We start from the raw sequence: 13,034 nt of genomic DNA on the forward strand, positions 1-13,034 counted from the left end.
ACAGAGATGAGGAGGAACTGCTTTTCCCAGACAGTAGTGAATCTATCGAATTCTCTGCCCGAGGAAGCAGTAGAGGCAGCTTCATTAAATTTACTCAAGACACAGTTGGATGAGTTTTTGCATGGTGGGGGAAATAAGGGTTATACAGATAGGAGAAGCTGAGACAATGGATAGATCAGCCATGATCTTAATGAGCCATAATAGGGAAAGGGAGATTGTGCCGAACCTTAAGGAGCATGGGATCTAATCTTTAAAAAGCTATTTAGTTTCCAAAAGCAAGGCATGACTCACAAATGGACTGCAAAGTATTTTTGGCTGCATTAATTAGTTAAGAGGAAGGTACGTTTGCTATAGTTTGTTTGTATTAACTGACTATTCATTACTGTAAGTAAGGGATGAACATGTTTAAAGTTGGTAGATCTTTAATTTTGAGCCAAGATTACAGTGGTTCTGTTTTCTGCCATTTAAGCAATGTGTTCTCACCTGGCTTGAAGAGGAACACAGATTAAACCAAAAGCACAGGACAGCAATTTCTGTATCAATATGATTACAAATGTGAAACTGAATTTAAAAATGTTGTTTTACAATGTCACCTTCAATTTAATGTGAAACAGCATGTCCTGGAATGGGGTATCGTGAAATCTCACTCTGTTTAGAGGTAGAGCTGAATGATTTGGTTAATATGAGGAAAGGGCCGATAGCTAATAGAAAATCACGTGATAGGTATATCTTGGCAGAAAAGATGTGTTGCTGGTCTTTCTGGACTGGGGTTGAATGACTTAGAGGGGAAGACTAAAATAGCTACTGTTTTATTTTAGGTGTTGAGTAATATAATGAAGAAACAGATTCTCTCCGGATTCTGGTTCAAGGGATGGGACCAGTGGAGGTTAAGAACCCAGGAGGTACTGAAATGGCTCTTATTGCTGGGAATCAGATTGAAAGTTCTTTTATCCAAACTCTGAGTATCCTCAAAGGACAGTGGATGACAAGTGTCACAAGGAGGCGGGAGCCTGTTGTCAAGCTTTGGTTAGCATCAAATTAACGTTCAAGTCTACTTATTTACCAAAAGCATGACTTACAGATGTGTCAAATAGTTTGACAACATTACTTACTTTAGATTTTTAGATGAGATTCCCTACAGTATGGAAACAAGCCCTTCGGCCCACCTAGTCCACGCCGACACTCCGAAGAGTAACCCACCCAGACCCGCTTCCCTCTGACTAATGCACCTAACACTATGGGCAATTTAGCATGACCAATTCACCTGACCTGCACATCTTTGGACTGTGGAAGGAAACCGGAGCACCCGGAGGAAACCCACGCAGGCATGGGGAGAATGTGCAAACTCCACACATACTATACTTAAGAAGTCATAGACTCAATACAGAAGAACAGCACAGAAACAGACCCTTCGGTCCAACTTGTCCATGCTGACCAGATATCCTGAACTAATCTCTAGTTTCATTTTCCAGCAATTGGCCCATATCCCTCTAAACCCTTCCTATTCATATACCCATCCAGATGCCTTTTACATGCTGTAATGGTACCAGCCTCCACCACTTCCTCTGGCAGCTCATTCCATAAACACACCACGCTCTGCATGGAGAAGTTGCCCCTTAAGTCTCTTTTATATCTTTACAATATATCTCTCACCCTAAACCTATGCCATTTAGTTGTGGACTCCCCCAACCCAAGGAAAAGACCTTGTCTATTTATCCTATCCATGCCCCTCATGATTTTATAAACCTCTGTAAGGTCACCTCTCAGCCTCTGATGCTCCAGGGAAAATAGCCCCATGGTAAATCTCCCCATAGGTAAATCTTTTCTGAACCATTTTAAGTTTCACAACATCCTACCGATAGGTAGGAGACCACAACTGCATGCAATATTCCAAAAGTGGCCAAACCAATGTCCTGTACAGCCGCAACATGACCTCCCAACTCCTATAGTCAATGCTCTGACCAATAAAGGAAAGCATACCAAACGCCTTCTTCACTATCCTATCTACCTGCGACTCCATTTTCAAGAAAATATGAACCTACACTCCAAAGTCACTTCGTTCAGCAACACTCCCTCAGACCTTACCATTAAGTGTATAAGTCCTGCTCTGATTTGCTTTAACAAAATTCAGCACCTCGCAATTATCTAAATTAAACTCCATCAGCCACTCCTCAGCCCATTGGCCCATCTGGTCAAGATCCTGTTGTAATCTGAGGTAACCTTATTCGCTGTCCACTACACCTCCAATTTTGGTGTCATCTGCAAACTTATTAACTATACCTTGTGTTCACATTCAAATCATTTATAAAAATGATGAAATGTAGTGATCCCAGCACTGATTCTTGTGGCACTCCACTGGTCACAGGCCTCCAGTTTGAAAAGCAGCCCTCCACCACCACCCTCTGTCTTCTACCATTGAGCCAGTTCTGTATCTAAATGGCTAGTTCTCCCTGTATTCTATGTGATCTCACCCTGCTAACCAGTGTCCCATGAGGAACCTTACTGAAGACCACATAGATCACGTCCACCACTCTGCCCTCATCAATCCTCTTTGTTACTTCTTCAAAAAACTCAAACAAGTTTGTGAGACATGATTTCCCACGCACAAAGCCATGTTGACTATCTTTAATCACTCCTTGCCTTTCCAAATACATGGAAATCCTGTCCCCCAGGATCTCCTCCAACAACTTGCCCGACGTCAGGCTCACTAGTCTATAGTTCCCTGTCTTTTTTAATTAGATAGTTTCTGTAATTTGCTTATATTGACTATTAGGTCATATTTATACATCATATTATATTGATTTTTGTTTATTTGGTATAGTACAAGCCTTAAATATGAAATCTTGCTTTGCAATTCTTCCAGTTGATGGGAACTTGTAATTTATTTTAAAATTATCAGTCTCTACTTGGATTGTAATAATAACTAATAGATAGTAATAAATGGAATAAAATAAAATTCTGCTTATGTCTCAGCTGGAGCTGTTTCCAGACACCACAGTTTAGGAAGGATGTCAAGATTTGCATCAGAGATTTCTGAGAAATATATCCAGCATTAGGTACTTCATGTAAAGTCTTTTTTAAATCACTAACCATCCCAGAAAATTGAACCACTGAAGTCCTTGGGGTGTAGGGACACCCACTGCCCTGTTAGGAAGGGAGCTGTGGGATTTAGACCAGTAACAGTGAAGGGACTGCTCTCTAGTCCCACATCTGGATGGTGTGAGACTCATAGAGGAGATACCACATTGACCATTGTTGTTTCTGATGCCTATTCCAATGCCGATATCAGTTTCGTTCCTTCAGACTTTGTACAGGCTTTTATACAACTGCTCAACTGGGTAATCATGAACCAGATGAGATTTTAACAACAATCAACATGGTTACACAGTCAGACTAGTTTTTAATCCCAGATTTTTTTGAATTCAAATTTCATCATTTACCACACCAGCATTTGGGCCCCTGGGATTCTAGATTACTAGGATTCCTGATGAAGGGCTTATGCTTGAAACATCGATTCTCCTGCTCCTTGGATACTGCTTGACCTGTTATGCTTTTCCAGATTCTAGTTTACTAGCCCAGTGATATTCCCGCTTTGCCGCTGCATTTTTCCTGTGAACAGACTAAAGAAGCTGGAGTAGCTCTCCTTAGAACAGAAAAGGTTAATGACGTTTAATAATGATGTTCTATACTATGGAATTTGAGAAAACAAATAAGGAAAAACTGTTTCCATTAGCAGGAGGGTCAATAACCAGACACTCAAATTTAAGATAATTAAGAAACCAGACAGGAGTTTTTTTTTGTCTTTCCACAGCAGATTGTTATGGTCTGGTATCAATAGACAATGGACAATAGGTGCAGGAGTAGGCCATTCTGCCCTTCGAGCCTGCACCACCATTCAATATGATCATGGCTGATCATCCTTATTCAGTATCCTGTTCCTGCCTTATCTCCATAACCCTTGATTCCACTATCCTTGAGAGCTCTATCCAACTCTTTCTTAAATGAATCCAGAGACTGGGCCTCCACTGCCCTCTGGGGCACAGCATTCCACACAGCCACCACTCTCTGGGTGAAGAAGTTTTTCACTGCAGAACAGAAGCTGAAAACAGATTCAATAATCATTTCAAAAGGGAACTGTCTGCTGGAAAGAAAATAAATGCAAAGATCTGAGGAAAGAACTGCGACGGTACGACTGGTTTTCCAAAATGAAGACAAAAGTCTGCTGCAAGAAACCGTGATTTCAGAAACATAAGAACATGCACGAGCAGGAATATGCCATCTGGCCTGTCAAGCCTGCCCCACATTCAGTAAGATTGTGGCTGATCTTTTTGTGGACTCAGCTCCACTTACCCACTCGCACACTATAACCCTCAATTCCTTTCCTGTTCTATCTTTGCTAGTTTTGGCTAGTTTCCGGAGGATGCAAACACCAGATCCTAACATCATTCTGAGACATTATTAATGCTAGGCCCTGGTGTGGAGCCTGAGTAAACCGCTGCTAAGGACATGAAGAGTGAACCATGTAATGTCAGCGAAAAGCAAGACTCCATCTGAGGGACATGAGTGAACCAGTTGTACTCCCAACAATCTTGCAACTTTCAAGCTCATTTCTGTCCTGGTGCTGTCCAAATATATTTCATTCTCTCCCACAATTCATCACAATGGAATGTGAACGTGTAATCTCTAGGATTGTGAATATATCCATAAATATGTACAGTGCTGGGGAAGCCAACTCTAACAGAGTTTGGGCTGGTGATGGGTTATAGGAATATAACTGGAGTTCCAATTCTGATCAAAATGCAACACCACCAGCTAGAATCTGCGCTCTGTTGTCAAAGAGCCTGACAGCATGATCTGGCTAGATTTATAGGTGCTAAGTAATCATTGGGAGGAGGCTGAGAGATAGGGGTAACATCACCAGACTAACAATCCAGAGTCTTTGGTATCCTTAAAAGCACCATGACAGATGGTGAAATTTGAATTTTAGTGTGAAATTAAAAGGTAGTTTAGTTCTAATTGTGACAATTTAAAGATTGCCATGAAAATTTCACCTAGCTCCACTAAAGTCTTTGAAGGAAGAAAATCTGCCACCCTCACCTGGTCTGGCCTACAAGTGAATCTTAACTGCCCTCTGAAATGAGCTATCCAAGTCAAGGGCAGTAGAAGGTGGGTAATACATGCTGGCCCAGATGGTAACGCCTTACATCCCATGAAAGTATTCTTAAAAATTCAATGTAACTATCAATGAGGGGATTACTGGAGCAGAGGGACTTGGGGATTCATATGCATGATTCTCTGAAGGTGGCCAGCCAAGGTGAAACAGTTGTTAAAAAGGCTTATAGGATCCATGGGTTTATAAACAGAGGCAAAGAGTATAAAGGAAGGGATGCTACACCTCTACAAATCTGGGCACCTTATTTAAAGGAAGGAGATCAAATCCCTGGAGAGAGATCAAGGAGATTTACTAGAATAATACCAGGAATAAAAGATTTTAGATACAAAGAAATAGAAGAAAAATTAGATTTATTCTGCATGGAGAAGAGAAGATTACGTGGTGACCTTTCTGAGGTATTCAAAATAATGAATGATTTTTTCAGGATAAAGAGGATATTCTGTTTCCACGAGTTGGTTTATCAGTAACTTGGGATCATAATTTCAAGATTGTCAGCAAGGGAGCTATACGTGAGATGAGGAGAAACTCCTTTATCCAGGGAGTTGTTAAGCTTTGGAAAGTGCTACCTGGGAAAGTGGTGGAGACAACTCCATGGGAGTTCTTAAAAAAGACAGCTGAATATATATTTAGAAGTGATTAATTTAGAGGGCTACAGAGAGAGGGCAGAAAGAGTGGGATTGGCTGGGTAGGTCTTTCGAGAACCGGTACAAACACAATGGATCGAATGGCCTCCTTTTGTACTGTAAAGTTCTATAATTCTATGCCCTGGCATTCATAAAACCCACAGCCTGCACCTACAGGAAAGATGAAATAATTAAAACGAATAGTGGAATACGGACATGAAGTTACACTTCAGTTGTACTAAGTGAAATTCCCACTAATCCGGGAGTCTGCATAGCTGCTCGAAGGGTCTGCACTCACTAATCAATGTGCAGAGTCATTGACGTCTGGTTCGGGAAGTTGCTACCATGTACAGATCTAAAGAGGTCCACACAGCATCAGGAAAGATGAGAGAGGACATTGGCACTAACTTCTAGTTAGACCCCTTATAATGGACCGTGCGCCATTTAGGCAACACAGCTCACATGAAATATATTACCATTGAGCACAGATCTGCCACAATGATATTGGGGCCTAAATATATCTTTTATTTATTCACAGAATGTAGGCTTTACAGGCTAGGCCAACATGTATTACCCTCTGGGCAATTAGGGAATGGGCAACAACCACATCGCTGTGGGTCTGGAGTCACATGCAGGTTTGACTGGGTGAAGATAGCAGTGTCCGTCCCTGGAGGCTATTGGTGAACGAGATACGTTTTTCCAACAATCGACAATAGTTCCACAGTCATTACTGGACTTTTTTTCTAGAATTAGAATCAGAATTCCTACAGGCCATTCGGCCCAGCAAGTCCACACTGACTCTCCGAAGAGTAACCCATCCAGACCCATTCCCCTACATTTACCCCTGACTAATGCACCTAACCTACAGATCCCTGAACACTATGGGCAATTTAACACAGCCAATTCACCTGACCTGCATATCTTTAGATTGTGGAAGGAAACCTGAGCACCTGGAGGAAACTCATGCAGACAGAGGGAAACTTTCAACTACAGATTTTTGTTGAATTCAAATTGCACCATCTGTTATTGGTGGGATTCGAACCTGGGTCCCCAAATTATTACCAGGTTCTCTAAATTAATTGTCTAGCAATAATAAGGACTAGTTTGCGGCATAGTCTGATATTGCCTTGACCATCGAAGAGGTGAAATGACATATTTAATTCCGAATGCTCCTCAGACCCACTGTTGGTTGAGCAGCAATAAATTGGCACACTTGAATTAAAAAAAAGCACCTTGTTGGTTTGCAGAACTCTTGCATGGAACCAAGCAGGTAAAACATGTAGCCAAAGATAAGCGTAGGAGCGAATGGCATATGCTGGAGAATATTCCCAGGTCTGGAATCCCGTTCCATATAGCAAAAAGTGTGTCTGTGAACAAAGAAATGGGACGTGAGTGACCTGGTTAATCATCTCCTCTCCCCTCCCTTCTTAAAACTTGGCTATTGTTTAAAAAAAAGCACAATGTAAAATAACTCATTGCACATTAAATAGTGATCCTGTTACAATGCAATTTTAGTGTGTTTTAGTCAATATTCAGTCACAGTATTACTAAGCATTCTTTCCTGGCAGTCTACCCCCTTATTCCATATATTTACTTTTGCCACAGATCACCACTGATTCAGCCAGGACAGGCAAATGCTCTTTTCCATCCATGTACTTTTTCTGTCCTTTCTCCCCTCACTCCAGCAAAGTGCTTTGACTGTTAGGGTCACTGGTTGGGAACAGGGATCATCTGCGAAGTCAAAATGGTCTAACCTACATCTTCAGGCAGTTTACATAATGCACCAAAGCAGGGGGTGAAGGCAGGAGAGAGCTCACCCTCAAGGGACTGTTCAGTAAACATCTATCTCACCAGAGGAAAGCTGCATTAAACACTGAGCAATTGCACACTGCAATTAACTGAGGCAAAAGTAATTTCTACAGTTTCAATGGTTTCTGCAATCAAGTTACAGTGATAAAGAAAAACTCAAGTTTGTTTTTACTTTAGTATCACATCTTTTAGCACTACTAAACATACAAGTAACTAACTTAAAACAGCTTTCACACAGCAATTGTAAAACTCAGATTCCAAAACTTACAGGTTCCCAATAGTTGAACGTTTCATCGCAGTCTGAAATGTTACTGAGTAATGCTGCGCAGAATCGTGCAGAGATGAGACATTTAAAGGCTGTAGAACCCTCGGGTGCCCACACTTGTCCTGCTTTAGCACCTGATTGCCTAGAAAGGGGCAAATATCGATGGTAAGGGGAAATAAAGTGGGCTGGGCACAAGCTAAGAGATAAAAGGAATGGCAGGATTTGGTACAGTACATAGAAGAGTAAACTATTAGAAAAGTAACAAGACCACTTTATATCAATATATTTTCTTATCATACTAAAATGACTCAAAATACTTAAACAGATGGACTGCTTATTGCAACGTAGATTTTTTTTTTAAATGAAGCACATAACCAATCCATTTATTTTTAGTCACGTTGTTTCAAGGGATAAATGTCGGTTAGGGTGACTTCCCTGGCCATCTTCAAATTATGTTGGGATCTCAACAAATGTAGCAGCCTCACTTTAACAATGCATCCAAAGGACAGTGTCTACAATCACATAACCACACTTTTAGTCACTTGGTGGGACTGAAATCCACATTGCTGAAAAAAAGAGACATTCCGTTGAGGCTTCTCATCTTGTGTTCATCAGGAAAGACACAAAAGTTGCAAATTTCAAAGCAAACAGCAAGTTATACTGCACGAGAATTATGGTGCTGATTGGTTGCCATGTGGACTCTGATGTAACATTATTGGCCCCTTTGTAGATTTGGTATTCTTGCATCTGTCCTGACGAGTGCAGGATGAAAACCTTCAGTATTTCTTTACTCTCAGCAACATTTGTGCTTCTATGTGTCACATCAGTCATTCATCTGTAATCCAGCAAATCGTGATTAGAATCCATTGTCATAACTGTCATTCACAAAGGTACTACATGAGGTTTGCCAAATGTCTCAAGTCAGTGAAAGCTTTTCACCTTTGTTCAAGTGCAGTTATCCTCTATTTCTTCATCACAAATTGCAGACACTCATTTACAAATCAAAAACTCATACTGATAAAAACCTCAAGTAACCAGCCACACAAATCACTAAACTGTGAAGGTCTGAAACACCCAGGATTCATAAATTGGTATTGACAAATGGATTTTTCTTCCTATCTTGAAAGTAAGAGAGGTTTCACACTGCGCTAGTAAATGGATCACTGACAGCAATAAACAAAATTTCATATCTCTCCACTTGAGCTCACTCCACAGAATGGATACAGAGACAAGGCTGACTTGGTAAACCGACTAATATAGAGAAAAAGCACTATGTTGTTATAGTTAGTGTCAGAAGAAAACATAGCCTCTCGTTTTACACCACTGAAAACTGTTTTTAATTCCTACTCTGCTTCCATTCTTTAAACCAGTTTTGAATCCCAATTTCTGTTACTCGCATCAAATACTTACCCTTGAGGATCTCTGATTGTAATTAGCAGAGTACAGACTGTAGTCATTTAACCCAGACTCTCAAACCCCAAAAAGCAAAGTCTATTAGACTTGAATTGGGCAGCATTAGCTGAACAATTTATAACATATTAATAGCTACGCTAACAACTATTTTAATATAGCCAATTAAGCTTGTAATGTTTATGTTTGTTAGAAGCTACATACATTCATCCACAGGGACCCATTGTCTGCAAACCAAAGGAATACCTTGATAATGTGCAACAGTTTTGGATTAGACGTGAACTTGGAGAGCCCCTACAGTTCCCCATTACATTCCCCATGGAATCATATCGGCCAATCAGAGCCAACTAACAAACTAATTAGCACAGTTTCCTCTTGGAGCATAAATTGTTATGATCCTTTGAAATTTGCCATTCTTACACCTGTCCTGATACTTGCAAGACAAAAAGATTCATCTACAAATTTCTCTTTGGTGATTTTCCTTTTAATTTGCCATTCATGTTAAATGTGTCGGGGCATTCAGAAAATATTCGAACAGGTCTTTTTCAGCAATACAATTGAACACAACAATGATGCAAGAGGAAGAAATCTGTTAATATTGCTCTTTAGCCCTTTAGGCTGCAAGAGATTGAAGCAAGTTTGTATTTCCTCATGAAAAATGACAAACAGTGACAAACAAGGCTATTGTAAACCTCTCCAGGTGGAAGTACATGAGACAAACAACTGGGAAGGTTTCACTATCTTCAAAGGAAAGTTGTGTTGTATCACAGTGCTGCAAATGAACAAACTTTTCACTTTGAAACTGCCATTTTAACCAGTATACCTACTAAATAGAACTATTATCAAGGAACATAACATCATTACATTACCCTTACTACAAACAGGAATAACTGACCCCATCTGAACAGGCCTGTGGCGTTTTCAGGTTGTGACTAACTCCCTACTTACAATACAACTTACATAGTTACTTATCCTTCTCCTCTACTGCACCTACCACCACTTGTATGATAGATGAATGTTCCCAGAAAACTTAATTAATCATTTTCCCTTGCTTATTTCCTAGCTATTCAAACAATTTCATTGCACAGAAACCCTGAACATCACTCTTCCTGTATCAGAATCCAGCATCAGTCCATTTAACTCATGTAAATATTTGCTTTCCACAATAAATCACAGCTAGCTTTCTGATGATTGGTGCTTTCCAAGCAAATTCAGTCTGAAAACTATCAGGAATGTTAATCTGAACCTGCAGTCGGATGGTTATTGTGCAGCAAGAAGCAGAGGGCTTGGGGGTGCGGTTGGAGGTGGGAGGGAGTGCTGTGAAGAAACCCGATAATTGATTCAGGCTACTTAAAGGATACATTCAAATAGGATTGGCAACACATAACTCAAGTAAAGGTAATGTTGCCATAGGCCCAGAGGACTGAACAGCTATTCTTTGGTAGAGAATTTTAACCTGAGGGTCACCACCGCTCAGGCGAGGGGAGAGGTTCACAAGGAAAGTGTGGGAATTGAACACATGCTGTTGGTATCACTCTGCATTGCAAACCAGCCATTCAGCCAACTGAGCTGACCAACAATATAATGCCAACAAACATGTCACATTTACATTTCTTTGTTTTTTTGTAGAGGAGCCACCCCTGTTGGAATTGAACATTAAGGCTGATATTCTGTACAAAGCAAGCTCCCACGCACAGAAAAATGACAGTGACACTTTTGTTTGATCAATCCCTTCCCGGAGGGGCTGACTCAATCTGACAGCATAATTCCACAGGGATTAGCCATCCTTGATCCTTTAATTTAAGGGAGCAAAGTGGGGTGGGAGATCTGGAGCCAATACCTTGGAGGATGCTGAAGCCAATGGTCAGGTTCTGCCCAAATAAAACAAGATGGTGCAACACAGATTGAGGAGGACACTTCCATCCTAGGACAAGCCAAACAGAGACATGCACGAGAATTCCTAGGAGCATGGCATTCCAACCGGAACTCTATCAACAAACACATTGACCTGGACCCCATTTACCACCCCCTGAGAAAAATAACCAGAAATGACATCAGCACAGGAAATGACATCAGCAACCCAAGGAAACCCAAATATATAAATGGAAAGCAAGAAACATCAGCAGTGCTTCGTCTGGAGGCTCATTGAAGATGTTACTAAGTATGTTGATGAAACATCTGAAAATGAACCTTCCAACTCAGTGAGCAAACCTACATCCAGAACCTCAACCTGAGCTACAAATCTTCTCAAAACCTGATTCAGAAATTCCAAACATTTACTATTCCACATTTGCAAGTTCTGGCTATTTCAATGACAATAAGTTGGAACCATTTTTCACCACCTTTCCCATACTTACTCTATTGTCCCTTTTTAAGTCTAATCTGCCTTGAATTATTTGAAGTCTTGGCCTGATTCATCATTTTCAGTTGTACCCATCACATGCCAATGATCAGTCTAGTAACATACAGACCTAAATGTAAACAGATCCCAAGTATAAAATAAAGGACAGTAATTGCATAAAATTACATGATAAGTGCCACAGAAAGAGGCCCTTCAGCCTAACCAGCCTGTGATGGGGGAGGGGGGGGGGGGGGGTGATAGCCTAATGGCTTGATTGCTGGACTATTAGTCTGGGTACCCGGCTTCGAATCCCAGCATGGCAGATGGGGAAATTTGAATTCAATAATAACCTGGGATTAAAAAATCTAATGATGACCATGAATCCATTAATCAGAAAAACTACCTGGTTCACACATGTCATTTCAGAATGGAAACTGCCATCCTTAGCTGGTCTGGCTCACATGTGACTCCTGACCCACAGCAACAAGGTTGACTCTGGGCAATTAGGGATAGACAGTACATACTAACCTAACCAGCAATGCCCTCATCTGTGAACGAACGAAACAAAATTATCCTCCACTCAAGCCTCCTCTCAACTTTTCTTGTCTAAATCAACCAATGTAATCATCTGAGTCTCTCTCTCTCCCTCATATCCTGTCTAGTCTTCCCTTCATTACATCCAAGCTCCTTGCTTTAACAACCCTCTGTGCTCTATTCTCATTACCCTTTGGGTAAGAAGTCTTTTACTGAATTCCTATTGGGTTCTTGAGGACTATCGAGTATTGATGGCATCTGTTTATATTCCCCCTCCCCCCATAAAAAGAAACATTCTCTCTATCAAAAAGTTCCATAATTTTTAAAGACCTCTAATAGGTCTCCGCTGAACTTTTTCTTTTAAACAGAGATGAGAACCAATCCAGCTCTAACTGAATATAATAAGTGAGATTATCACAGATCTGTGTCTTAGGTTGTCTGTGTCCCAGCAAATAAGCAGGAAAACCTCCTCTAGTCTTCTAACTCCTCCACCCAATGCTAATCGTTCACCAAAATCTTCGAGGTATTGGAGGTTAGCAGAATGAGACATGCCTTTTTTTTAAAATAAATAAGATTCGAGGAAGTAGATTCTTAGAGGATGTCTCCTTCATCGGGGTGCACTAAAAACTAGAACTAAGGGACATCATTTCAAAACGTGAGGTCTCCCATTTGAATGAAATATTGAGAAATGTCTCGGAGTCATTCGTCTCTGGGTTACACTAACAGAGCGAGCACCGCGGGCTGCGTCAATAAATCTAATTCGAAGCTGATTTTAAATTCCGAATCACAGAATTGTTAATAACAAAGAGGAGGTGATTCAGTCTATCATGCTATTTGTTCTATGATCCGGTGCCAATCTCCTGCCTTTCAGCATACCCT

At 40.7% G+C, this 13,034-nt stretch overlaps 1 protein-coding gene across 7 annotated transcripts in view; it reads right to left on the minus strand.

Annotated features, from left to right (window-relative positions):
• Positions 1-13,034, minus strand: part of alg9 (ALG9 alpha-1,2-mannosyltransferase) — a 263,913-nt gene that overhangs the window by 249,727 nt on the left and 1,152 nt on the right. For 4 of the 7 annotated variants that reach the window (XR_015751977.1, XM_043676652.2, XM_043676649.2 and 1 more), the window contains exons 2-3: positions 7,874-8,066; positions 7,029-7,163 (exon numbers count right to left, since the gene is read on the minus strand). Coding sequence is in view for 6 of the 7 variants with exons in the window: in XM_043676652.2 (XP_043532587.2) it covers positions 7,029-7,163; positions 7,874-8,066 (328 nt within the window). In the remaining variant the exon portion in view is untranslated. The remainder of the gene's footprint in view (positions 1-7,028; positions 7,164-7,873; positions 8,067-13,034) is intronic. The other 3 variants (XM_043676654.2, XM_043676650.2, XM_043676655.2) reach the window with 1 other exon arrangement.

Source organism: Chiloscyllium plagiosum, unplaced genomic scaffold (assembly GCF_037043375.1).
Source record: "Chiloscyllium plagiosum isolate Xiang-an unplaced genomic scaffold, Cpla_swu_hap1 HiC_scaffold_29, whole genome shotgun sequence".
Lineage (NCBI taxonomy): Eukaryota > Metazoa > Chordata > Chondrichthyes > Orectolobiformes > Hemiscylliidae > Chiloscyllium > Chiloscyllium plagiosum.